Source organism: Clupea harengus, chromosome 10, assembly GCF_900700415.2.
Source record: "Clupea harengus chromosome 10, Ch_v2.0.2, whole genome shotgun sequence".
Taxonomy (NCBI): Eukaryota; Metazoa; Chordata; class Actinopteri; order Clupeiformes; family Clupeidae; genus Clupea; species Clupea harengus.
In genome coordinates, this window is record NC_045161.1 from 19,484,963 (window position 1) to 19,510,678 (window position 25,716).

Sequence of the window (25,716 nt, forward strand, 5' to 3'; positions counted from 1 at the left end):
CACAGGTGTGAGACTGCAAATGTATTCACGACTCCGGGGAGAGTGACTAGCACCACAGGGGTCAAGGGTGAAGGGTCAAGGGTCGAGCAACAAATCCCAAACTCTGTGGGACGAGGGAGGGCCTCACTACCAACTCAACTCATATCACACACACACACACACACACACACAGTCCCTTTATTTCAGTGACACACACACACACACACACAGTACCTTTATTTCAGTGACAGACACATGGATACAGGCATATGACCAAACTAGTTTTGACTGGTTTCTATCAAGACTAGGACAAAAGTGATGACTCGAGGGGGGGTTCACAATACACACACACACACACAGCCATAACTATAACTATGCATCCTACTGTCCTCCTATTATTGTCATCAAAGTCAAAGTGTTTATTGTGACATGCACCAAATTGCTTCAGCGCAGCAAAATTCTTATGACTTGGCAGGCAACATCTATGCAATAGACGGCAAAAAAAAGAAAATAATAACATGTAACAAAAATAACATATAACATTATAACATATAACAAGTAACAACAATTTAAAATAAAAGAAGGGCTAGCAGCAGTTTACAGGGTGAAGGAGTGAGGAATATTAAATTAAATAAAAAATATGTGGATATATATATGTAGTAAGTGTAGTTGTATGAGTGGGGGAGCAGAAAGTACATGGTGATGGCGACTGTTCAGTGGGTCAATGTTGCTGATTCAGAAGCCTTACAGCCTTGGGGAAAAAGCTGTTTGTGAGTCTGGTAGTCCGTGCTCAGATGCTCCGGTAACGTCTACTAGATGGCAGCAGTGTGAGTATTCCGTAGCCTGGGTGGCTATGGTCCTTTACGATGTTCCGTGCTTTTCTCAGGCATCTTGTGTTGTAGATGCCTAGCACGGAAGGGAGATGACCGCCGATGATACGCTCCGCTGTCTTCACCACCCTCTGCAGGGCCTTGCGATCGGCAGCGGACCAGCTACCATACCAGGCAGTGATGCAGCCTGAGAGGATGCTCTTGATGGTGCATCTATAAAAGGTTTTGAGGGTTTTTGTAGACATGCCAAACTTCTTGAGTCTCCTCAGGAAGTATAGCCGCTTTTGGGCAGTTTTGACTGCCGAGTCCGCTTGCATGGACCAGGTAAGGTCATCCTTGATGTACACACCGAGAAATTTGAAGTTGGAGACTCTCTCCACTGCAACTCCGTCGATGTGAATGGTGTCGTGACCCCCCCCCCCCCCCCCTCTGCAGCTTCCTGAAATCCACGATCATCTCCTTGGTTTTGCAGACGTTGAGCGACAGGTTGTTGTCTTGGCACCATGCTACCAAGCCCCTTACCTCATCTCTATAGGCGGTCTCATCGTTGTTAGAGATGAGACCCAGGATGGTAGTGTCGTCTGCAAACTTCAGGATGATGTTGGAACTGTGTGTTGCCACACAGTCCTGCGTGTACAGGGAGTACAGGAGGGGACTGAGTACGCAGCCCTGGGGGCCCCGGTACTCAGGGTCAGTGAGGAGGAGGTGTGGTTGCCCATTCTCACCACCTGGGGTCTGCTCGTCAGGAAGTCCAGGATCCAGTTGCACAGGGGGTTTTAAGACCCAGGCTCCTGAGCTTAGGGACGAGCTTGGCAGGCACAATAGTGTTGAATGCTGAGCTGTAGTCCACGAACAGCATCCTCACATATGTGTGCGTTGTCAGGGTGATGGCATCATCTTTAGATCTGTTTGGGCGGTATGCAAACTGAAAGGGGTGTAGGGTGTTCGGAAGGGTAGAGCAGATGTGGGTTCTGACCAGCCACTCAAAGCACTTCATGATGGTGGAGGTCAGTGCTACAGGGGGGTAGTCATTTAGGCAGGTGATGGAAGGTTTCTTTCGTATGGGGATGATGCTGGCCTGTTTGAAGCAGGTGGGGACTGCAGACTCATTTAGGAAGAGGTTGAATATGGAGGTGAATACCTCTGCTAGCTGGTCGGCGCACCCCCTGAGGATACGGCCTGGAACTTCATCGGGGCCAGATGACTTCCAAGGGTTCACTCTTTGAAGCTCTCTCCTCACGTCAGCCACGGTCAGGGACAGAGTGCAGTCGTCTCGGTCCTTGGCCAGTCTCGCGAAAGGAAAGGTGTTTGTTGCCTCAAACCGTGCGTAGAAGGTGTTGAGGTCATCAGGTAGAGAGGCGGCAGGCTGATCATCACTGCTATTTCTCCCTTTATAGCCAGTGATGTGTCGCAGGCCACCCCACATGCGTCGGGGGTCAGAGCTGAGGTAGGTGGACTCCAGCTTGTCCCTGTATTCTCTTTTTCCATCTCTGATGGCCCTCCGTAGGTCACATCTGGACTTCCTCAAACAATCTGTTGTTTCAAAGCAGTCCTGGAGAGTTAGCCTGGATACCAGACCGAACTTAGCCTTAGCATGAGCCTTCCAAGTTTGTAAGGTAAATAAACAGGCTTTCCAACGATATATAATTCAATGTCAATCAGCATTTTCCGACTTTACTTAAAAAGGCACACAGTCGTAGCCTACTTAATCTACACCAGTCCATTTTATTTGACTAAAGATGCTAAGGGCAGAGCCATAGTCATCTGGCCTCAAGTTCCCCCTCAGCGGATGTGACAGCCTACCATGCCGTTTCACTTTCTGTTCATACAAATCTTATTCCTTCACTTTTCCAGTGAAATCGAAACCAGTTATTCTACCAGATCTCGACAACACATCTGGATTGTGAGGTGAGTAGGCTGCAATATTTATTTTCCAATTAAAAACTATCTGCAGCATTACTTGCAAAACAGTTTTGTGTTTTTGAAAAACATGGTTCATCTGGGCAGGTGTTGTGCTACGTTGCACCTCACCAAATCATAATAGGTCACGCTGTGCAAAGGAATGAATGTTTTTGTTGTTGTACCCCGGGCTAGAGTCAGTCTAACTTGAATAGTTTCACAAGTTTTACAGGTGTTATCAAAAGGAATGCATGGAAACGTCATGCATGGAAAAGTCTGAGGAAGCTTACTACCTCTTTTCCGTGTTATTTAACGTTACTTTAACTGGTTAAGGATGACTGCAAACCGATATAGATCTAAATGCTACGAAATATTGTAGAATCGATTCTGTCTTCGAGACAGTCTAACTTGTCAACCTGATTTTATGCATCAAAAACGGCAATATCCACCGAGACTTCACGAGAGGGCTACAGAATGCGGCATGACACCGGCGCCAGGGCTGCCTCCTCATTTAATCTTAATGGTTAAAATGTCCGGTAGTAGTGCTATTACAAAAACATTAAATGTATCCTGAAACAGGGCGTTGGTTGTTGAATTAACTTTTTTCTTTAACTCTCATTAAAGCTGAAAGGGAGGTTAATGAAAAGATGGCGCAGAAGACAGGTGACACAGTCAAGACTCAAAGAGTCACCATTGTTTCAATAAACCCCCCTCCCTCATCCACCTCATCTGCACCAGTCCCACATAGTTTTCAGGAATCTCCGTGGAGGCAGGTGGATTGGTCTGAAGAGTAAGTTAACAGGACACTGTCTTTCATGTCACAGTAAATGATTAGTGTTTCTCCTAAATGTTTCTAATGTTAAATTAGTTACACCTGACTTCTGTCTTCGTGGTCATATAGTGAAATGCAGTGCTCAGATAAAATACGCCATTGCTCCGTGTTCCTCAGTAGTCTGTTGCTCTACAATATGTTATTTCTCCCTAATCATATAATGAAATGTACTAGTCTTTTATCCCCCAGTAGTGTATTGCGGTGAAATATACTAATAATCAGCTGATTCTAAGGACAGCTGGGTTATAGTGTTGGTGTATTTTATAGTGTTCTCTGTACAGAAGCATATGCTGTGTACACACATCCATTAGGACTAAGGAGGTTCTGATGGAGTCCGTCCGCTCATATAAGCCGGCCTGCGACTCGGTAGCTGCGGCCAGAGTTCTGCTAGTCGGTCCAGTAGGAGCGGGCAAGTCCAGTTTCATCAGCTCCGTCCAGTCCATGTTCTACGGGCGGGTCGTGAACCGGGCTATGGTGGGCTCATCTTCCAGCTCATCCACCAGCTTCACCAAGCAGGTAGAGGAGGTGACCGTGACGGTGGAGATGATGGGGGTGAAAGATAGACTCTGATTGGTTGTGGATCATCTACTTCTATGTGATTCAGGTGGTTTGATCATAGGCGTACTGTACAATGATGCATGTACGTAGGGCATCAGAGCGGAGGCCGGGAATTGGGGAGATATAGGTAGCCATAATTAGGGAGATATACTGTAGGTAGCCATAATTGAATAGATATAGGTAGCCATAATTGGGCAGATATAGGTAGCCATAATTAGGGAGAAAATAAGGTAATAGGAAACATGTCCTCTGGTTGATGGCAGATTGATTTGATTGTCATACAAAGGGGTGGGGGGTTGGGTGGGTGGGGGTCCTGTAGCCTGATCTGCCTGTAGTCTGGTCCCTGCCGATTTCACAAGTTTGGCCACTTGCAAAGAAATGTGTGATCTATAATTGTAATAGTAGGTGTATTTTAACAGTGAGAAACAGAATATCAACAAAAAAATCAACAACATTTATGACTTAATTTGCATTTGATGCAGAAAATAAGTATTTGAACCCCTAGTAAAACATGACTTAGTACTTGGTGGAATACCCCTTGTTGGCAAGCACAGACGTCAGACTTTTCTTGTAGTTGGTCACCAGGTTTACACACATCTCAGGAGGGATTTTGGTCCACTCCTCTTTGCAGATCCTCTCCAAATCCTTAAGGTTGCGTTTTCAATGGGAGGGAATGAGGGAATGAGGTTCAAGCCCAATATTCCACATTACATGGCCCCATCCATAGTCCCCTCGATGCAGTGGAGTCATCCTGTACCCTTGGCAGAGAAACAGCCCCAAAGCATAATGTTTCCACCTCCATGCTTGACGGTGGGGATGGTGTCATATTCAGCATTCTTCCCCCTCCAAACGCGGCAAGTCGAGTTGATGCCAAAGAGCTTGATTTTGGTCTCATCTGACCACATCCTGTCTCCCAATCCTCCTTAGAATCATTCAAGTGTTCATTAGCAAACTTCAGACGGCCCTGTACATGTGCTTCCTTGAGCAGGGGGACCTTGCGAGTTCTGCAGTACTTCAAACCATTACGGCGTAGTGTGTTGCTAATGGTTTTCTTGGTGACTGTGGTCCCAGCTGCCTTGAGATCATTCACAAGCTCCCCCTGTGTAGTTCTGGGGTTATTCTGCACCTTTCGGATGATCACCGATACCGCACGAGGGGGTATCTTGCATGGAGCCCCAGACCGAGAGCGATGGACAATTGTTTGGTGTTGCTTCCATTTACGAATAATCGCACCAATAGTTGGCTGCTTCTCACCAACCTGCTTGCCGATGGTTTTGTAACCCATTCCAGCCTTGTGCAGGTCTACAATCTTATCTCTGACGTCCTTGGTCAACTCTTTGGTCTTGCCCATGGTGGTGAGGTTGAAGGTGTGAAGTATGATTATTTGGACAGGTTTCTTTTATACACATCACCAGTTGAGATCAGGTGTACCTTGTTAGGCCTAATGAGGAGTAATCTGTGTGCTTCTTTGGCACATAACTGGTCATTGGGAGCCAGAATTCTTGCTGTTTGCTTGGGGGTTCAAATACTTATTTTCAGCATCAAATGCAAATTAAGTCATAAATGTTATAAAATGCAGTTTTCTGGATTTGTTTGTTGATATTCTATTTCTCACTGTTAAAATACACCTACCCATACAATTATAGATCACACATTTCTTTGCAAGTGGCCAAACTTGCGAAATCGGCAGGGGTTCAAATACTTATTTTCCCCACTGTATGTAATACTTGCTCATGTACATCTCTTGCTTTCCGTCCTTAGCTTCAGTCGTTTCAGCTCTACGGCAGCAGAGAGAGAGATGGGAAGAATATTGCTCTGGTCTTATCTGACATGGCGGGACTCGGGGAGACAAACAGCCCCACCCTTCATGACATGCTGGCAACTATCAAGGGACACGTTCCAGAGGGACACACGGTACTAGACACTCTTCTTCATGGTTCTCATGCTTTCACTCTATACAGTATATATAATTTCAGTTTAGGGCTGAACGCTTTGGGAAAATAATTGAATTGCGATTCCCCCCCCCCCCCCCCCAATATTGCAATTGCGATTTAATATGAGATTTTTGTATTTTATCCTAATTTTTTCCCCAACAAATCGTAATGAATGATTTAAATATGACCAACACAATATTAGATACATTTAGTGTAAAATATTATTTCACACATTTTACATTTTTATTTAACTGCTCATTACAGAATCAAGAACAACAAATCGGTGGCTTTGCCACTGTGCATTTGTGTAATGTAAACAAAGTAATTGTAAGAATAAACACAAGGCATGCACTTTTTAAACTGTGTGCAAAATAAAAATATATATTTTTTTAGACCACGTTTTTAATCGCGAACGTTAGAAAATCGCGAACGTTAGAAAATCGCGTTCTATCATATCGCGATTAAATCGCAAATGCAATTAATCGTTCAGCCCTAGTCACGTTGTCTAAGTGCTGTAGCTTTGTATGGAAAAGGAATTTGAGTTACCAGTGACTAGCTTGTTCAAATGTGCTAAGACCAGCCACGACTTTGTCACAGTCTAAGGATCTGGTAGTCAAGAACACTGCTCCAATGGTAAAAACAGGGAGGTAGTGGATATCATTAGGCAGGTACAGCGTGGAAGAGCAGGGTTTGGGCTCTTGGAAAGCGTGGGGTAAGGCTACATTGCTGGAGAGGAGACAGATGGTAACTTGCATTGTTTGCGAACAGGAAGAGGAAACTAAACAAGCAGCTAATGTTAGTAATGTGCAGTACTTGCAATGCTAATAATTGTCAGGCCACAGTCAGGGATTAACCCCAGGCTGCTGAATTGCTAACCCATTGTGTAGTGCAGGGGTTCTCAACCTTTTTTACTCATGGCCCACCTATTCATATTTGTAACAGGGTGGGGCCAAACAAACACCCCGCTTATTTTAGCTAATCGATATTCCATTCTAATTAATAAGCGATTTTTATGTGTCACAAAGAGCAACATCAGCACCTGCTACAGGTAGGGATGGGTATCGTTTGGGTTTTTCCGATACCGGTGCTTAACCGATACTTTTAAAACGATACCGGTGCCTGAACCGATACCTAAAAAAAATTGCACAAAACGACGATTGACGACATTAAAGAAATACTTTTTTATTGCCAAGGCAAAATATATTAACTGTTTAAGGTATACTATAAATAAATACAAAACACTTGGCTTCAAACTACAGCCTCAAACCTTTTAGATTAGATTAGATTAGATTCAACTTTATTGTCATTGCACAGAGTACAAGTACTGAGGCAACGAAATGCAGTTTAGCATCCAACCAGAAGTGCAAAATAGCAAAAAGTGCAGAGTATGTGCATATGTAAAGTGTAATAAGTGAATAAATAGATATGTACAGTAAGAAATAGATATGCAATATGAACAGTAAGAAATGGATATGCAATATGAACAGTAATTGGGACAAGAATAGCAGCAATTGAGGTAAGAAGTGTAGGTATGATAAGTATATGTAAAGTGCAGGTGTAAGTATTAGTGGTGGTAATAAGTGAGATGAAGTGAAAGAGGTATTAGTAATATTATATTTAAGAGGTATTGTAGGTATAAGTACGATTAATACAGTAATAAGTGGTAGAAAAAACATTCTGGTGCAAATGTTCAGTGGCTGGAGGAGGGTGTGGCAGTCAAGCCAGGGTGGAGGAGGGAAGTACAGTGCAAATGTTCAGTGGCTGGAAGAGGGTGTGTGGCAGTCAAGCCAGGGTGGAGGGGGGAAGTACAGTCACTGAGGGAGATGTGTGTGGGGGTGGGGGGCAGAGTTCAGTAGAGTGACAGCCGCAGGGATGAAGCAGTTCCTGAACCTGCTGGTCCAGGAACGGAGCACCCTGTAGCGCCTCCCAGAGGGGAGGAGGGCAAACAGTCTGTGGCTGGGGTGAGAGCTGTCCTTTTCGATGCTGCGTGCCCTCCGCAGACATCTCTTGCTCTGGACAGCCTCAATGGTGGGGAGTGAGGAACCGGTGATGCGTTGGGCAGTTTTCACCACCCTCTGCAGTGATTTACGGTCCGCGACAGAGCAGCTGCCGTACCATACTGAGATGCAGTTTGTAAGGATGCTCTCTATGGTACAGCGGTAGAAATTCTCTAGAATCTGAGGAGACAGATGGGCCTTCTTCAGTCTCCTCAGGAAGAAGAGACGCTGGTGTGCTTTCTTTACCAGGGATGAGGTGTTGAGGGTCCAAGAGAGGTCCTCAGAGATGTGGACACCCAGGAACTTGAAGCTGGCGACACGCTCAACCTCCATCCCGTTGATATGGATGGGGATGTGTGCCAGCTTTCTTCCTGAAGTCCACAATTAGCTCTTTGGTCTTCTTGGTGTTGAGAGCCAGGTTGTTGTCGGCGCACCACACCGCCAGGTGCTGGACCTCTTCTCTGTAGGCCGACTCATCGTTGTCACTGATGAGGCCAATCATCTAATTTGATATCTACAAATTCTAACAATTCCAGGGTCCTCTTTTCAACAATAGACAGCCTTATAAATCCTGCACCTAAAGTAGATGATAGTCTCTTTTCCACCTCCAAATGTGAGGAATTTGCAGCATTCTTCAGAGATAAGATAACGAACATTAGGAAAAATATTGCTCAAGAAATTCCAAATGTCTTGTTTCTGATCCCCTTCCACCATGCTGTAACAGTATGAGCTTTTTTGCACTGGCTGATATAGAAATGCTGAGCAAAGTAGTGTCACAACTGAAGCCGTCTACATGCCCTCTTGATCCCCTTCCCACCAAATTTTTTAAGACCATCTTTGACTCTGTGTCTAAGGACATTCTAGCCATTATAAACTGTTCCCTGCTTACAGGTATTTTCCCATCAGAACTTAAAACTGCCCTGGTGAGACCCCTCCTGAAGAAAAGCAATTTAGACTCTTCAGTTCTAAACAATTTTAGACCCATCTCTAACCTTCCCTTTCTAAGCAAAATCCTGGAAAAAATTGTCTTTAAACAGTTAAATAATTTCCTAGATGCTAACTGTGCATTTGACACCTTCCAATCTGGTTTTCGCTCCAATCATAGCACAGAAACGGCATTAGTCAAGGTTGTAAATGATCTCAGGATTAATGCTGACTCCAAAAAACTATCTGTCTTGGCCCTTCTGGATCTGAGCGCAGCCTTTGATACTGTTGATCACAATATCCTTATTGATAGACTTGAAAATTGGGTTGGCCTCACTGGTCCGGTCCTAAACTGGTTTAGGACCTATCTAACTGGCCGGGAATACTTTGTCGCCCTCGGAGACCACAGCTCAAAAAACATTTGTATGACCTGTGGGGTCCCTCAAGGATCCATTTTAGGGCCCTTACTTTTCAGTCTATACATGCTACCCCTTGGTAGTGTAATTAGGAGGCACAACATCGACTATCATAGCTATGCAGATGACACCCAGCTCTATATTTCTGTAACACCCAACAACTACAGCTCTATTGATTGTTTGGTAAATTGCATTTCTGATATAAATGTATGGATGTCACAAAACTTTCTCCAGCTAAACCAAGAAAAAACAGAGGTATTAGTCATTGGTGAAAAAAACGAGAGAGAGAAACTAACTGCACACTTAAAAACACTAGCACTTAACACCAAGCACCAAGCCAGAAACCTAGGCGTCATACTTGACTCAGATCTCAATTTTGAAACCCATATCAAAAATATAATTAAAACATCTTTTTATCACTTAAGAAACATTGCTAAGGTGCAACCGTTTCTCGCTCAGGCTGACACCGAAAGACTGATGCACGCGTTTATCACGAGCAGGCTAGACTACTGTAACTCGCTTTTGTCTGGTCTACCAAAAAAAGCCATTAGTCAACTACAAACAATACAGAATGCAGCAGCGCGAGTCCTCACTAAAACAAGACGGAGAGCGCACATCACACCAGTATTAAAATCACTGCACTGGCTACCTGTTAGTTTTAGAATAGATTTCAAGGTTCTCCTACTAGTCTATAAATCACTCCATAGTCATGCACCTGAATATATAACAGACATGCTCTCAAGGTACACACCCAGTAGATCCCTGAGGTCCTCCGGCACTGAACTTCTAACAGTTCCAAAAGCCAGGACAAAGAGACATGGGGAAGCAGCTTTTAGTTTCTATGCCCCCAACCTTTGGAACACTCTGCCAGAATACCTAAGAATGGCCGAAACGGTTGAAACCTTTAAACATGCACTTAAGACATACCTCTTTGATCTCGCTTATCACTCACTGTAAAATGTATTTAACATTTATGGAACATTTATTTATTTACTTATTTCTGTCTCTTTTCAAGTATTTGTACCCCCCCCCCCCCCCCCCCAGCAGCTGTCTCTTAGTTTGACGATAACTGTGCTGAGCAGTCCTTTATGGTGCCAGTGCGGTTAGTACGTAATTTCCTGTTCATTTATCTCTGGCAAAATCTGTGTCTTTTTATAAGTGTTTTGTAACTTGTAAAATGTATTTATTTAACATTAATGTAACATTTATTTATTTACTTATCTGTGTCTCTTTACAAGTGTTTGTAAACCCCCCCCCCCCCCCCCCCCAGCAGCTTAGTTTGACGATGACCGTGCTGAGTAGTCCTTTACGGTGCCAGTGCGGTTAGTACGTTTATTTTATTTTATTCATTTATCTCTTGAAAATCTGTGTTTTTTTTTTTGTTTTTTTTTTTACAAGTGTTTGTAACCCCCCCCCCCCCCCCTTTTCTTTCCTACTGTGAGGCGCATTGTGTTACTTCCTTGTATGAAATGCGCCGTACAAATAAAGTTTGATTTGATTTGATTTGATTTGAATCACCGTTGTGTCGTCTGCAAACTTGACAATGGTATTAGAACCATGTACAGGTGTGCAGTCGTAGGTGAAGAGGGAGTAGAGGAGAGGACTTAGCACACAGCCCTGTGGCACGCCGGTGTTCAGGATGAGGGTTGAGGAGGTGTGGTTCTCTACCCTAACAGACTGGGGTCTGTTGGATAGGAAGTCCAGTATCCAGTTACAGAGGGAAGTGTTGATACCCAGGTGACTGAGTTTCGTGATTAGTTTGGATGACAGTGTTGAAAGCTGAACTGAAGTCTATGAACAGCATCCTCACATAGCTGTTGTTATTGTCCAGGTGAGAAAGGGCGGAGTGTAATGCCGTGGAGATGGCATCCTCCGTACTCCTGTTCTTGCGGTAGGCGAATTGGAAGGGGTCCAGTGTGGGTGGTAAGCAGGTTTTGAGGTGAGCCAGGACCAGCCTCTCGAAGCACTTCATGATGGTTGGAGTGAGTGCAACTGAGCGGAAGTCATTTAGGCTCACTGCGGTGGAGTGCTTTGGCACTGGCACGATAGAGGTGGTTTTAACTTCAAACTATGAACAATATATTAACTGTTAACAACAGTTTACAGTATACTTAAATAAATACAAAACACAAACACACTCTGTACACACACTACAGCTTCAAACTTCAGTAATTCTTTTGCAGAAACATGAGCATATTTGCCTTCGGAGTCAAAAATGTATTATTTTGTTTGCATTTATTTCATGAAATTTCACCATTTTCTGATTTGTTTATACCTATCTTTTCTATCTGGTTCATACTTAATCTTGTTATTTGAACCCACTTGGTACGTGAATTTGTACTGCCCCTTTAAGAGACTAGGTTTAGTTTTGCTTGCATCTCTGTTTAGCCTTCAGTCTAAAAAAATAAAAATAAAAACGTCCTATGTATAAAGTTGTAATGGATTTGCTGGTTATCTGGATTGCGTGACAGTTGAGAGATGTCAGACCACACATCATACCAATCAAATTCTTCGTCTAATTCTGGGCAGTCTCTTTCCCAGACCCGTCAGCGGTCAGGTATCACCAAAAACTGATAAAGTTTGGAGACCATACCCTTGCCAAGGGACACCGTACGCCTTGAGCGCTGATCTTAACTGTAGGTTAAAGAAAAACGAAGAACCTGGCAGATTGAACGCATTTTTTATATCAGAAAAAGAGAGTAGTCCATAATTATTAAAAATATCTTTTAGATGGTGAACTCCCCCTTGTTCCCACTGTGGAGCTGATATAGGTCTCCCACCAATCAGAAGTGCTTGATTGAATTGAATATTGGAGAAAGGGTATGCCAAATGTTTGAAATATGACAGTGTTTCTCAACCATTCTCCAGGTTCTCATTAGATGAGAAATGATGGGGCCAAATCGCAGTTGACATTGTTTATTAGAGATATTGACAAAAGGCACATCATGGAGAGTCCATGGCTCTATCATGCTGCTCTCTAAAGAGCGCCAGGAAACTGAGATGGAAGGGTTAAACCAGGTGAGCAGAGGCCTTAGGACGAATGACCAGAAGTAAAGTTTGAAATTGGGAACAGAGAGACCGCCATCCTCCCTCTTCTGTAGAATGGACATCTTCAAGCGTGGCCGCTTTCTTTTCCATATAAATTTAGAGACTGCAGAATTAAACTTACTCCAATAATCAGATGGAGGGGGAAGAGGGACCATAGAACTGACTAAATGTATCCTTGGCAAAACATTCATTTTTATGATAGAAATACGGGCTTGAATAGACATTGGAAGACTAATCCATCTGTCCATATCCTTCAAAACATTAGTGAATGCCAGTGAATAGTTGTGCTTGACAATCTAGTTTAAGGATGGAAAGACCTCAATTTCTAAATATTTGAATTGCCCAATTAGTGGTATATTAAAAGGGGTGACTGATTTCCTGGCATTATTGTTTAAGTGCATAAGCGCAGACTTGGACCAGTTCATTTTGAACACTGATAACTTCCCAAACTCCTCACAGATGGCTAAAAAGTGGGGTAGAGACTGGGTGGGATGTTCAAGAAACACCATCACATCATCTGCAAATAATGAAAGTTTGTGTTGTGTATCACAAATACATATAGGTAAGACCATGTTTGATAGACCAACAGCCTGGGCCAGAGGCTCAAGAGAGAGGACAAATAGTGCAGGGCTCAATGGACACCCCTGGCGTGAGGACCTACAGACTGGAAACAAAGAGGAGAAAGTTTTACCTGTTAACACTTGCGCTGAGGGGTTTGAGTATAGAACTGTTACCATTCCAATGAAAGTGGAGCCAAAGCCCATTGCCTCGAGGACAGACCATAAAAATGACCATTCCAATCTAGCCAAGGCTTTCATTGCGTCAAGTGATAGAAGTGACATTGGTGTCTCTCAGCCTGGTGCAGCATCAATGATATGCAAGAGACACCTGATATTATCTGCTGCCGTCCTTTATTTTATGAAGCCTGTTTGATCAGAACTGACTAATTCTGGCATATGGGGCTCAAGACGAAGTGCAAGGAGCTTTGCAAAGTTCTTTACGTCAGAGTTTAAGAGACTAAGAGGGCGGTAGCTAGAACAATCAGGGCCTCATTTACTAACATTTGCGAGCTCAGCGTAATCTGCGCCTTTGGCAAACCGCATATAGCGCACGTTGTGTTTCCGCATTTTGCGTAGTATTTATCAAACAAGAACCTCGTCGCGTAATCAGCGCCTAACCCCGCCGATTAGTGTTAATAGCGCGCGGCTAAAATAGGGAAAAAAGGGCCTGCGTGTTCATGCCACCATGGATGATGAGTTAGAATTAGAATTAGAGCTTTTGGTTCACGAGGTTCATAAATTATTGATTGAATAAATGTACATATTAGTTGAGTCAACTGATGCTCTCGAAATGTAATGGTATTCAGCAATTTGCAAGGGTTTTAATCGAGATAATAGTCTTGATGGTAACCACATGAGTTATAGAGAGCATTGTCCTGATATTGTTTTTACGTTACTTCAGATCTGGAATGCTGTCGCGATTGCTGAAAAACTCATGCAATGTATTTTTAATTGTAAATGCAGAAATAAAGCCATTGTGTGGAATCCCTGGTCTGACTGTATATCACCCAACACCTGCACAACTGAGGGTCGTTACACTGGTGACCACCAGTCCACACTACGTTGTTAGGGGTAACGAAGGTTTTCAGATACGCTGATGTTGCCATGGGGGTAGCTTGCCCTCGAGAGGCTATAAAGTCAAAATAAACATGGAAGGTGAAATGAATATGCTGTTCTGTCTCTACAATTTACTTAGTCTAGTTAATGTACTTCAGGTACAAGTTCTTTTCCTGAATAGATACGCGTTACTCCTATGCAGAAGGCGAGCACTGTACTCAATGTGCTTGAACGATGGGTGGAAAAGGCAAAGAATACGGTTTAAAGTAACCATACATTGAGCGCCGATTTTGGGTAAGACCTGGCAGAACAGCTAGCTGGTGGGACATTTTTTTATATGCCTATATTAAATTATATATCAAATATAAACATTTTTATTTTATTTTTATTATTAATTGTGTCAAATTTCTCGCACGTACAGTTTTCATTTAGCAGCTGATATGTCATGCTAAAACACCTCTTGTTTCGTTAATAATACATAATTAGGCGCACTTTACGCATCTCCTCCCATCTCTTTGCGACGAACACCCACTTTCCCTTATACCCTCCCAGCAGCGGGCAATCTGCGTTTTTACTCAAGTGCCCGCCTTTGTAAATATAGTTCCAATGTCTTTACCCGCAATTTGCGCAGAAATTACGACTGAAGTGGGCGCAATTCTGTTAGTAAATGAGGCCATCGGTGGGGTTCTTGTCTTTGTTCATGAGTCAGAATCAAAGCAAGTGTTAACATCCCTTGAGAATCCACCCTTTTCAATAGAAAAATGTATCATGTGAAGAAAGAAAGGACTGAACTGTTCCCAAAAAGCCACATAAAACTCGGGCGGGATCCCATCGATGCCTGCCGCTCTACCTCTCTGCATGCTTTGCACTGCCCCTCTCAACTCCTCTACAGAGATTGATTTATCTAGGTTAGTTGAATCTCCTCCAGAAAGCTGGGGCAGGTCTAGCTGGTTTAACCATGCATCACATAGATGTTTGCCTGGAGTGACTTCAGATTGATACAGGTCAAAATAAAAGGTTTGAAATGTTTTGTTTATTTCTTTAGGCTCAGTAGTGATATCACCGTCCTCAGTTTTAATGGCAGGTATATCTGAGAAATACTCGCTAGTTCTAATTTTCATGGCAAGCAGATGGCGAGGTGTAGCACCATGGAAATAATATCGCTGTCTTGTCCTGTGGATTTGAAATTCAGATTTTTGCTTTTAAATATTAGTCATTTCTTTTCGGACCATTGCACGCTCTAAAGCCAGAATAGAATCAAGCCTGGTGAATTCAGCGTCCAGGTTCTCTAGCTGTATAGACCTGGCTTTCCGCATATTAGAGGAGAAGAGTACAGTATTACTCCTAATAAAACCCTTTATCGCGTCCTATAAAACTCTGGGGTCATCTACTGAACCAACATTTAGGTCTGTAAAAAACTTGAATTCTGAAATGAACAGAGCAGTATAGGATTCATTTTTTAATAAAGATGTATTAAAACGCCATCTAGCTGCACGCTGGGATATGGTGGAGCAAAAGATGCCTTTATGGTCAGATAAAGCAATTGGAAGTAACACTGCCTTATCGTACTACGAAAAAGTTGAGGGGATGCAAAAAGAAAGTAAATTCTGGAAAAAGATTGGTGTCTTCCTGAAAAAAAGGTAAAATCTTTAGAGGATGGATTAACTGTTCGCCAGATGTCTTTAAGTCCCAAACTATCGGCCTGTAGTGAATTTGATTTCATAATTCACCCTTGTTCTCCACCCTGTTGTTTCATGTAATTTAAGTAATGTGTTATACACGTAAGTATGACTGTTCTGGGATCGCGGTCCCTTTAAATATTCTGTTGTTGTGATGACGTCGAGCCCCATGCTTGTTTGGTTACAGGGCAGCGCCATTTTGTCATTCATTCTTGCTGGTATGTAAAAATAAACGAGACACACACTTGTGCACTCAACTTGAGGAATTGCCTTTTTGCGTTTAAATGCAACTTCAACAGGCCCATGATTTAAGAGCGTTAGTGGCCTGGCCCTGCTCCCTTGAGGCAGTTGCGTTAGATCTATCAACAACTGGGTCCCACACGGCATTGAAATCTGCGCCAACAATTAAAGAATAATCCGTTAATTCTAACATTTCAGTTGTGAGGGTATTGTAGAAAGCACTATGAAAAGTATTTGGAGCATATGCTGAGAGAATTGCAATTTTCCTAGCATGAAATTCTACTTTAGTGATCACAATCCTGCCTGCATCATCTGCCCAAGATGATAACACCTTAAGGGGGAGATTTCGTTTAGCTACTATAGCCACACCCTTCGTTTTAGAGGTGGCATGTTATGCTTCAGCTGGGAAAGGACCCAATCGCAGACCAGATGTAGACAAATTTAGGATTTATTCTCAAAAACACAGAAGTGCCGGGCAAAAACTCAGGATTCCAAAAGCACCAGAAAGACAGAGTCTCTCACCATACTAACTTTACAGGACTGAAGACTAACATTAAAGTTACGAACCGACAGAGGACTGTGACGGTACGCATGCCGACCGTCACGGCAGTAATATACTGCATCAATTGAGGAACATGTGCAAATATTTTCCTTTATATGTTGCATGTTTGATTATTTGGTTCATATATCGTTTTTATGTTGGGTAACCCGATCATCTTCCAACTTGCCTCAATAATAATGTTGTGAGTGCTTTCCACAACCATTACACTTCTAAGAGGCGATTTAAAAACCGGTTTAACTTCCGGGTGATACAGAAGGGAACCAGCTGTTGTTTTAATAATTTTTAGGCTGTTAAATTAGGTGTTGGCTATGCCTTCGAATAGCAAATGGGTTCATTATATAACCGTGCATTTTTCCAGCCTTTTGGAATGTTCGTGGCTGTTTGAGCCTAATGTGTTGATCCTGCCTAAGACACCCCCTGTATGGTATTAAATATTGGCATGAGCCAATTGTAGGGGCGTGTTATGGCATTATTTAAGCGGGACGCTTTAGTCTTTCAAGAGGGCTGCTATTGTGTAGACATAAGTCTTATAGCTCTCACAGTTTACCATGACCAGTGGTCCCCTTTGTATTTTCTAGGGCTTATGTGCCTAATGGTTGTTGTGACTATCATATCCATTCATTTTTGTATTGATAAGCGTTTTCTTTAGTATAAGTATTTATGTTATTTTACCGCCTTATGGGCCTTATCTGGGCCAGGCGTGGCTCGAAGTAGCTTTTTTGCTTCTCCATTAAAGATTCGACGATAGAATCAATACCCTGTTTGGAAACTTTGTTCTTCAAAGTCTTTGTGGATTTAGTGACTTTGCTAAGCACAAAGTAGTGCAATTCTGAAACTAGTTACTAAAATAAATCAACAATTTGGCAAGGCTGGGCTAGGAGCTAAGGTCTTAGGCTGCCATCCTGTCCTGCTGATCACGTGACTTGACTGTTCTCTCCCTTGTACGTTGCTTTGGACAAAAGCGTCTGCTAAATGACTAAACGTAAATGTAAATGTTTGCTTGCAGGACCCGAAAGTCGTGCCCAAGCTCACCCTGGAGAAGGTCAAGCTAGAGAGGATGTCTCCCGAAGGAGAGGGTGCGGGCGCGGAGGGAGGCGGGGGAGGAAGTGGGCTCCCCCCAGACGCCAAAGCGCCCAGAAAGCGTCCGTCGGCCGTGGAGTCCCCCAAATCCAGCGTCAAGAAGCAGAAGAAGGGCGGGTCGGACGGGCCAAAGAGCTCGGAGGATGAGGCGTCATCCAAGTCTGAGGTTTGTGTGTGTGTGTGTGTGTATGTGTGTGTGTGTGTGTGTGTCTGTCTGTGTGTCTTTGTGTGTGTGTGTGTGAGTTTGTAAGAATGTCTTCTTTTGTGTGTGTTTGTGTACAGTCTCCACGTGGATGTAAATTGACATTGTGTGCATATGGGAGACGGTGAAGATGTACACTATAAAACAGATAATGCAGTAACCCAGATGTGCAGTATAAACCAGATAATGCGATAACGCAGATGTGCAGTATAAAACAGATAATGCATAAGACGCAGATGTGCAGTATGAAAACAGCTTGATTCCTATGGAGGTAATGGGTTAGTGATGGCCACATACGTAAGGGATAATGTATTGTCCGGGGGTCATTATCCAAAAATAAATCCCGACGGGGCGAACAGCACCCCGACGCGCAGCGGAGGGGTGTTGTTTCGTACTGGAGGGATTTATTTTTCGATAATGACCGACGGACAATACATTATTCCGCTTATTATACGGTTACTTGCCAAAAACGATAGAAGACATTCCTCCAAAATACCTCTTTTTAATGATTTAGTAGCCGTTTCGTGATTTACGCTAAGAAATAAATAGTTCTTCAAGCAAATAGAACTTTTAAGTTTCAGGTGTTGCGTAGCAACCCATTACTTGCTGACTTCAAATTACAATGAGTCTGTTACGTTAAATGACCGGACTACTTGCGGAATGATATGAAAGATGTGAATTAGAAGCACAAAACCCGTTGCCAATGACAGCGGTCAATATCTTTTCGCAGCGGTGAATATCAGGAAATATTCACCGGCGAACGTTGGGATGGCCCATTCAAATCAACGGAACTTTTTGGAACATTCTGAAGAGCCGTATAATAAACATGTTTAGTACAACTGCACTGAGTGAGCTCGTGTTGCTCTTTTGTGTTCTCTTTAGAGGTGTCTGCTCTTAGAAACCTCTACACACACACACACACACACACACACACACAGACCTGCCAGAGAGCATAGGCAGACACTAATATACTCCGGTAGCACTTATGAAACCCCGTCTAAATGGCGTGTGTTTATAGCGCTGGGTCCTACTGCCCTGCAGCCCGACACAAGCAGCTGCTGTGCTGCTGTGGAGTGATACGTTTTCACAAGCAGAGACGCTGCCTGAAATGTGTGTGTGTGTGTGTGTGTTTATGCAGCAGTCGGCTCCCTCCAGTCCCACCAGTCCCTTCAGTCCCTCCAACTATATATTGTACTCCACCACCAGCTCTGACTCAGACTTTGAGCCTGTGCAGAAACAAGGGCAGGGTGAGCCACAAGGTATGTATGGATGGATGTGTGTGTGTGTGTGTGTGTGTGTGTGTGTGTGTGTGTGTGTGTGTGTGTGTGTGTGGGGAGGATTGAGAGCTGGTGTGTTTTTGTGTGAGGCTGTGTTTAGGTGATTGTTCATTTTTCTCACACTTGTGGTTTTGAGTCTGAGGTGAAGAACTAATAAACTTTCTTAGTTTCGCTTCCCTTCTGTGCCTTCTACCCTCCCCATGGGTACACATCTCTCTCTCTCTCTCTCTCTCTCTCCCTCTCTCGCTCTCTCTCCCTCTCTCTCTCCCTCTCTCTCTCTCTCTCTCTCTCTCTCCCCTCTGTGCCTTCTACCCTCCCCATGGGTACACATCAGAAGAGTCTCTCTCTCTCTCTCTCTGTCTCTCTCTCTCTCTCTCTCTCTCTTCCAGCTGCTTGTCTAGACCTACTTAGCTTTACAGAACAAAACACAGCAAATCTAGAGCAATATCAAGAGTCTCTCAAACAGGCGGTCAGTGCGTTAGACCATAAATAATATATATTCTGCGGGGATGATTTTATGCTCAGAACTTGTTGTGAGCATGGAGAAGGTACAGGATTTTTTAATCCAGATATGGGACCTGTGTGTGTGTGTGTGTGTGTGTGTGTGTGTGTGTGTGTGTGTGTGTGTGTGTGTGTGTGTGTGTGTGTGTGTACATCAGTGTAATATCCATTAGTCCTTATGATCTGGTGTAAACTCCGATGACAGTGCTGTAGACCCAGAGTACAGTTATTCTGAGGTGTGAACAAGGCTCCAGAACGAGTGTTAAGGTGTGTCTGGATCCCTGAGTGTGTGTGGATGTACCGGCTAACACTGCAGTCCTCTCTCAGGTCCTCTGCACTCAATGGTTGAGGATCTGCAGTCAGAGGAGTCCGACGACGACCACAGCACCGGCGCAGAGGTGGAGGTACTGCTGCAGAATGTAGATGTGTCCATTCTATTCCACTATGGCTATATCAACGCGATAGATTTTAGTGTATTCACTTACATTTGCAGTGTTCGTGTAGTCCTTTTATTTATTTTAGGACATCACGATGCCTAGTAGAATCATGACTATAAATGTGAAACGTAATTGTTAATGATACAAATATTCTCATATTTATTATTATTATAATTATTTAAATCCGATGATGTCTGTAGAGTTGATGTGAACGCAATCACCAACGATATCTCACAAATTCAGCCCTTAACACTTCTAACACGGAGCGGCCCCATGGGGCATCTTGTGTTTTTTTGAGGAATTGCATTTAAGAAAAGTCTGGCCGTTTACGACTGCTATTTCGCGTTCTGAAAGTTCAGAACAAATCCCAGATGAGAAAACTTTCCTGAATGGCAAATTTGCTCCTAAATCCACCGGAAGTGGGCCAATGGGCCTCATTCTCGAACATTTTCTGAAGTTTCTTCTGAAATGTTTCTTACGGGCTTCGAAAAAACAACGTAAGAAAAAGACATCCGCCAAATTCATGAACGCTTGAACATGTGTTCCTATGCAGCAGAAGTGTTCTGAGCTGTGCTCCACCGGAAGAGTTTTCTTAAGTTGAAAGCGCGTTCTCGTGCTCCTGAATTTGCATACATACACGCCCCGCCAGCTCCTTATAAGGGCACGCAACCGTAGTGACGTGTGCTGTCGGAATCTACTGAGTCCACACAAAAGTGCCAGTTAGGAAGGGAGGTGCTCTCTGAAGAGTTGGGTCTTCAAAAGCTTCTTAAAGTTAGAGAGGTACGCCCCTGCTCTGGTAGTGCTAGGCAGTTCGTTCCACCAACGTGGAACTATAAATGAAAATAGTCTGGATTGCCGTACTTGCACAGACGGCAGTGCCAAACGACGCTCACTAGACGAGCGCAGCATTCTGGTGTAGTCCTTTTTATTTATTTTATGACATCACGGTGCCTCGTAGAATCATGACTATACATGTGAAACGTAATTGTTAATGATACAAATATTCTCGTATTTATTATTATTATAATTATTTTAATCCGAGGATGTCTGTAGAGTTGATGTGAACGCAATCACCAACGATTTCTCACAAATTCATTAACACTTCTAACACGGAGAGTTTTCTTAAATGCGATTCCTCAAAAAGGGAATTTCAGGAATCGCATTTGAGAAAACTCTGGCCGATTTACGACTGCTATTTCGCGTTCGGAAAGTCTTCTGAAGTTCAGAACAAATCCCAGATGAGAAAACTTTCATGAATGCCAAATGTTTTCCTAAATCCAGTTCAGAAGAAATTCCTTCTTAAATTCTTCTCAACTGCGTTCGAGAATGAGGCTTATTGTTCTTAACTAAAAATCAGTTCTTCGTGGAAAATTAGCTTCAACTTGAGACACACGAAAGGGCTTCTCGAAGGGCCCAGTGGTTGAGAAACACTGCTCGTGCACTAAGCAATGTAGGTTCCATGTGTAGATATAGTGTCAAAACACTATACGCTCAGAAAATCCAGACAAAAACAAAAGGTATTTTCAGGGGAAAAAACTGGGAAATCTGACACACAACAAGTCAAGAAACAGCTGAAGCATCTAACGGTTAACAAACAAAAAGAGAACCAGGAATATGTCCCCAAAAACCCTACAGGTAACTCCACTGTGTTAACCCACAGGTAACTCCACTGTGTTAACCCACAGGTAACTCCACTGTGTTAAGTGAAACCCCACAGGTAACTCCACTGTGTTAAAAAACCCACAGGTAACTCCACTGTGTTAAGTGAAACCCCACAGGTAACTCCACTGTGTTAAGTGACTTGTCCATAGAAGAAGACTCAGTGTACACAGGATAATTGGTCACATGATGGTTAGATGAACAGGTGAGTGCAGAAAATGGCGGGAAAACAGGCAGGAGGTAGACACAAAAAGTCAGGTCTTAAGCACATGGGCAACAAAAATAAACACAGAGCACATGTCCTTCGCAGCCACTAGAGGCAAAAAATAGAAACAGCAGGACACTTTTTCCTATAACTGTATCACTGAGAATGTTTTTATGCCATCAGCAGAATGATCATTTTCAGAATGTATGTCTTCCCTGTCTTTGCTCAAAGAGCAATTCAGAATATAATCAGAGACATAAGACATCATGCCATATAAAACCAGCGTGGCATATTGCTTTCTGCATTTGCCATCTGCCCATGAAACCCTTACCCAGGTGTCTTGTTGGCTTTGGGAAACAAAATTAAACTTTGATTACTGTCACCATTTTGAATGATGCTTACAGGATATGACCTGAATGGTGTTGCTGACTCTCTCCCTCTCTCTCTCCCTCTCTGTAAGAGCCAATTTGAAGAAGAGATTTTGTTGTATAAAATTATTATTTAGAATATTGTTTATTTAAATCTGTAAATTCATAATTTCATGTATTGAGAAATATTATTTAATTCATAGCTGTAAAGTACATTGATTGGTTAAATGACTGGAATGTTTTAGAATCAGGAGAGAACGGTGGTCATGTGACCAACTTGTGCTTGTTTAGTTTTGAGATGGTCAGGTTAAGGAGCAACACAGTTTTGTATCGATTTACTGTTATTAAGACCTAAAGAATTCATGTTTTGTTTGTAAGTTACGTTTTTGTCAGTAAAAGTTTAAAAGGAAGATTTTTGGAAGTTTGGAATTTTTTGTCGCGTTCACACTGGTTGCTAGAAGCCTGCTCCATTAGTGGCATATGGAACTAAGACGGAGTGCCACTTACACTCTCCCTCTCCTCCCTAGTTCAGTGCCTGCAGTCCTGTAGGGTCGGACACGCCAGGCTATGTGAAGGAGCCTCACCTCGCAGAGAAGGTCCACTGTGTGGCCTTTGTGATCAGCTCCCTTGAACTCTCATCCTACTCACAAACCATGACCTCCACCTTCCAGCAGCTCAGGGAGCATATCAGCGCCCTGGGTGAGTGTGTGTGTGTGTGTGTGTGTGAGCATACCAGCGCCCTGGGTGAGTGTGTGTGTGTGTGTGTGTGTGAGTGTGTGTGAGCATATCAGCGCCCTGGGTGAGTGTGTGTGTGTGAGTGTGTGTGTGTGTGAGCATATCAGCGCCCTGGGTGAGTGTGTGTGTGAGTGAGTGTGTGTGTGTGTGTGTGAGCATATCAGCGCCCTGGGTGAGTGTGTGTGTGTGTGTGTGAGTGTGAGCATATCAGCGCCCTGGGTGAGTGTGTGTGTGTGTGTGTGTGTGTGGGAAGGGGGGTCAGTGATTAGGGCGGGGGGGATGGGTAAGCAGGTGAATTTTATACAGTGTTCTGTGTAATGACCATTTGTAAACGGTCATTGTACCCTTATCGTTTCTGATGCATTGGTAAAACATATATTTGGGGAAAGTTTTTAGTCCCAGTCTGAGAATTTACTCAACATTGCTGCAGGTGTACACCAGGTGGCGCTATTGACTCATGTGGATAAGCTGGGTCTAGCCAGTGACATCACCCAGGTGTACAGAAGTTTACCTTTGAAGCATGCGGTAAGGCCTGATAGTTACACAGTCTGTGGGGTAAAGTATGTTTTGTTTTTTTAAACCTGTAAGACCATTTAAAAAGTGTCTCCCAAACGAATGAATCAACAGTAATGCAAACATATACCTGTACTTTATGTTATTTCAAATAAAAAGCATCTCCTAAATGAATCAAAAGGCATGTGTTACGCCCCAACTTTAGTGGCCCTATGGGGCGAACAAACATTCCACCACTGACCCAAAACAACTACGAAAAACACCTTTTAAAAGTACCAAATCCATAGGATTTATTAATACAACAACTACATGACAACCACATCAAAACATAGCTGTACAACAAAATCCCAGGTTGCGAGGCAGCAAGACCAGCAGTCCCCTAGTTAGAAGCCTCCCTTGCAGCAGGAAACTGGAGTCTTTATCTGCTGCTTGATCACCTGGCCAGGTGCATCTCATCTGGCAATCAGGGGGAACAAAACCTGGGCGGAGCTACAGAAAAGGGATGGAAAGTGACAAACAAAGAACACAACACATGTGATCGTAACAGCATGTTAACAGCGTCGTTGTGTGTGTTCCCCGTCCCCTGGGGTCTGTGTGTGTTTAGATGGTGAAGGCCGGTGATCTGTGTGTGTTTAGATGGTGAAGGATGGTGATCTGTGTGTGTTTAGATGATGAAGGCCGGTGATCTGCTCGGCCTGCCCGTCTCCTCCATCGTGCCGGTGAAGAACTACTCCGAGGAGCTGGAGCTGGAGCCACACACAGACACGCTGCTGCTCAAAGCACTCGACCACATCCTGCAGTACGTGGAGCTGCACTTCAGAGACCACCCACAGGGACCCCAGCAGGCAGACGATGCAAACAGTACCACCTCATCGCTAGAGAATTGAAAGATGGTGACAAGTTTAAGCTACGGCTAAAGAACACCCTCAGAATTTTTTTCTGTAGAAATCTGAGAATTTTATAAAGGAATATTGTCCTAAAGGGATTAAATCTGATTGTCTTACAGCTAAACGTGTAGCAGAGGAGATGGTTTTCTATTTGATTTTTCTTTGTGACTGGTTTTGTGATGTGAGTTGCACTGTGCACCTGCAACAAAACTGGCATTTACTACTAGGGCTGGGCGATGAATTTAATTTAAATTTAAAAATGCAATTATGGCTTCCGGGTATGAAAAAAAACGTATCAATATTGACCAAAATAAATGTTATTATGATTTGTATCATAGTCAAGCTGCCTTATTCACTATCAGGGGAAGGTTTGTTGTCTTTTCATTTTCATTCATGGTATTTTGAAGAAGCCTCCTAATTGGATAATTTAGCAGCTACTCTTTATATTTTTCTTAAGTGGCAAACCAATGAGGTTCTCAGATTATTTTGTATTAAAAACTTTGTGGCAACACAGGTGTGAGACTGCAAATGTATTCACGACTCCGGGGAGAGTGACTAGCACCACAGGGGTCAAGGGTGAAGGGTGAAGGGTCAAGCAACAAATCCCAAACTCTGTGGGGCGAGGGAGGGCCTCACTACCAACTCAACTCATATCACACACACTGTTAAGTTTAAACTAATTCTACGTGTTGGTTGCAGAGAATCAAAGTAAGGACCGCCACACAGAGCAATAAGTTTGAGTTGAGTTTACTGAGTTTTAAAAGAGTACAAGATTCAGTCTTAGGTGAGTTCACACAAGAGCTCCGTCACCCACAACTGGAGAATGCATTCTGATATCATGGTACACAGATCCTCCTTTTAACCCTTAGTCGCCACTATGTTGCTTAAGCATGAATCCCCTGAGGAGCTGTTACTAACTAACTCCTTAACAATGAGGTCTCAGTATGAAAGGTCCAATTCTCACAGTTCAACTATTAATCTTATCTCGTACATGTCCCGTGGTGATCTTTCTGCCCTAACAATTTGTAGTTTACAGCCACTGTCACTGCTGGCCCGTGCTGGCCCTGTCAGTGTCACACCAGCAGCGACACCTCAGGGTAATAGGCCTCTTTCCTTAGCATGGTGAAATTAGTTAATAATCTGTTTACTGTTTTGAGCTAAATTGCTTGACATTGAACTTCAACTGAACTGCTTGTTGATGACTAAACATTGGTGACATCAATAAACTTGTTTTTCTCTTACAACACACACACACATACACACACACACACACACACACACACACATACAGTCCTTTTATTTTAGTGACACACAAACACACATATACAGTCCTTTTAT

The 25,716-nt window shown here is 43.3% G+C and overlaps 1 protein-coding gene across 4 annotated transcripts; it reads left to right on the forward strand.

Annotated features, from left to right (window-relative positions):
* The first annotated feature begins 2,579 nt into the window (after positions 1–2,579).
* On the forward strand, positions 2,580–25,622 carry LOC105900846 (interferon-induced protein 44-like). Of its 4 annotated transcripts, none has more exons than XM_031574303.2 (10): positions 2,580–2,717; positions 3,333–3,498; positions 3,852–4,056; positions 5,860–6,012; positions 17,521–17,760; positions 18,935–19,055; positions 19,902–19,978; positions 22,771–22,942; positions 23,409–23,503; positions 24,160–25,622. In XM_031574303.2, exons 2-10 carry the CDS (start codon positions 3,356–3,358, stop codon positions 24,376–24,378), a joined length of 1,425 nt encoding a protein of 474 aa, XP_031430163.1. In that variant the 5' UTR covers positions 2,580–2,717; positions 3,333–3,355; the 3' UTR covers positions 24,379–25,622. The 4 variants fall into 4 exon arrangements, with proteins under 4 accessions (XP_031430163.1, XP_031430162.1, XP_031430164.1 ...); XM_031574302.2 differs by having other exon boundaries at positions 2,701–3,244; XM_031574304.2 differs by having other exon boundaries at positions 2,701–3,498.
* Positions 25,623–25,716: the final 94 nt, after the last annotated feature.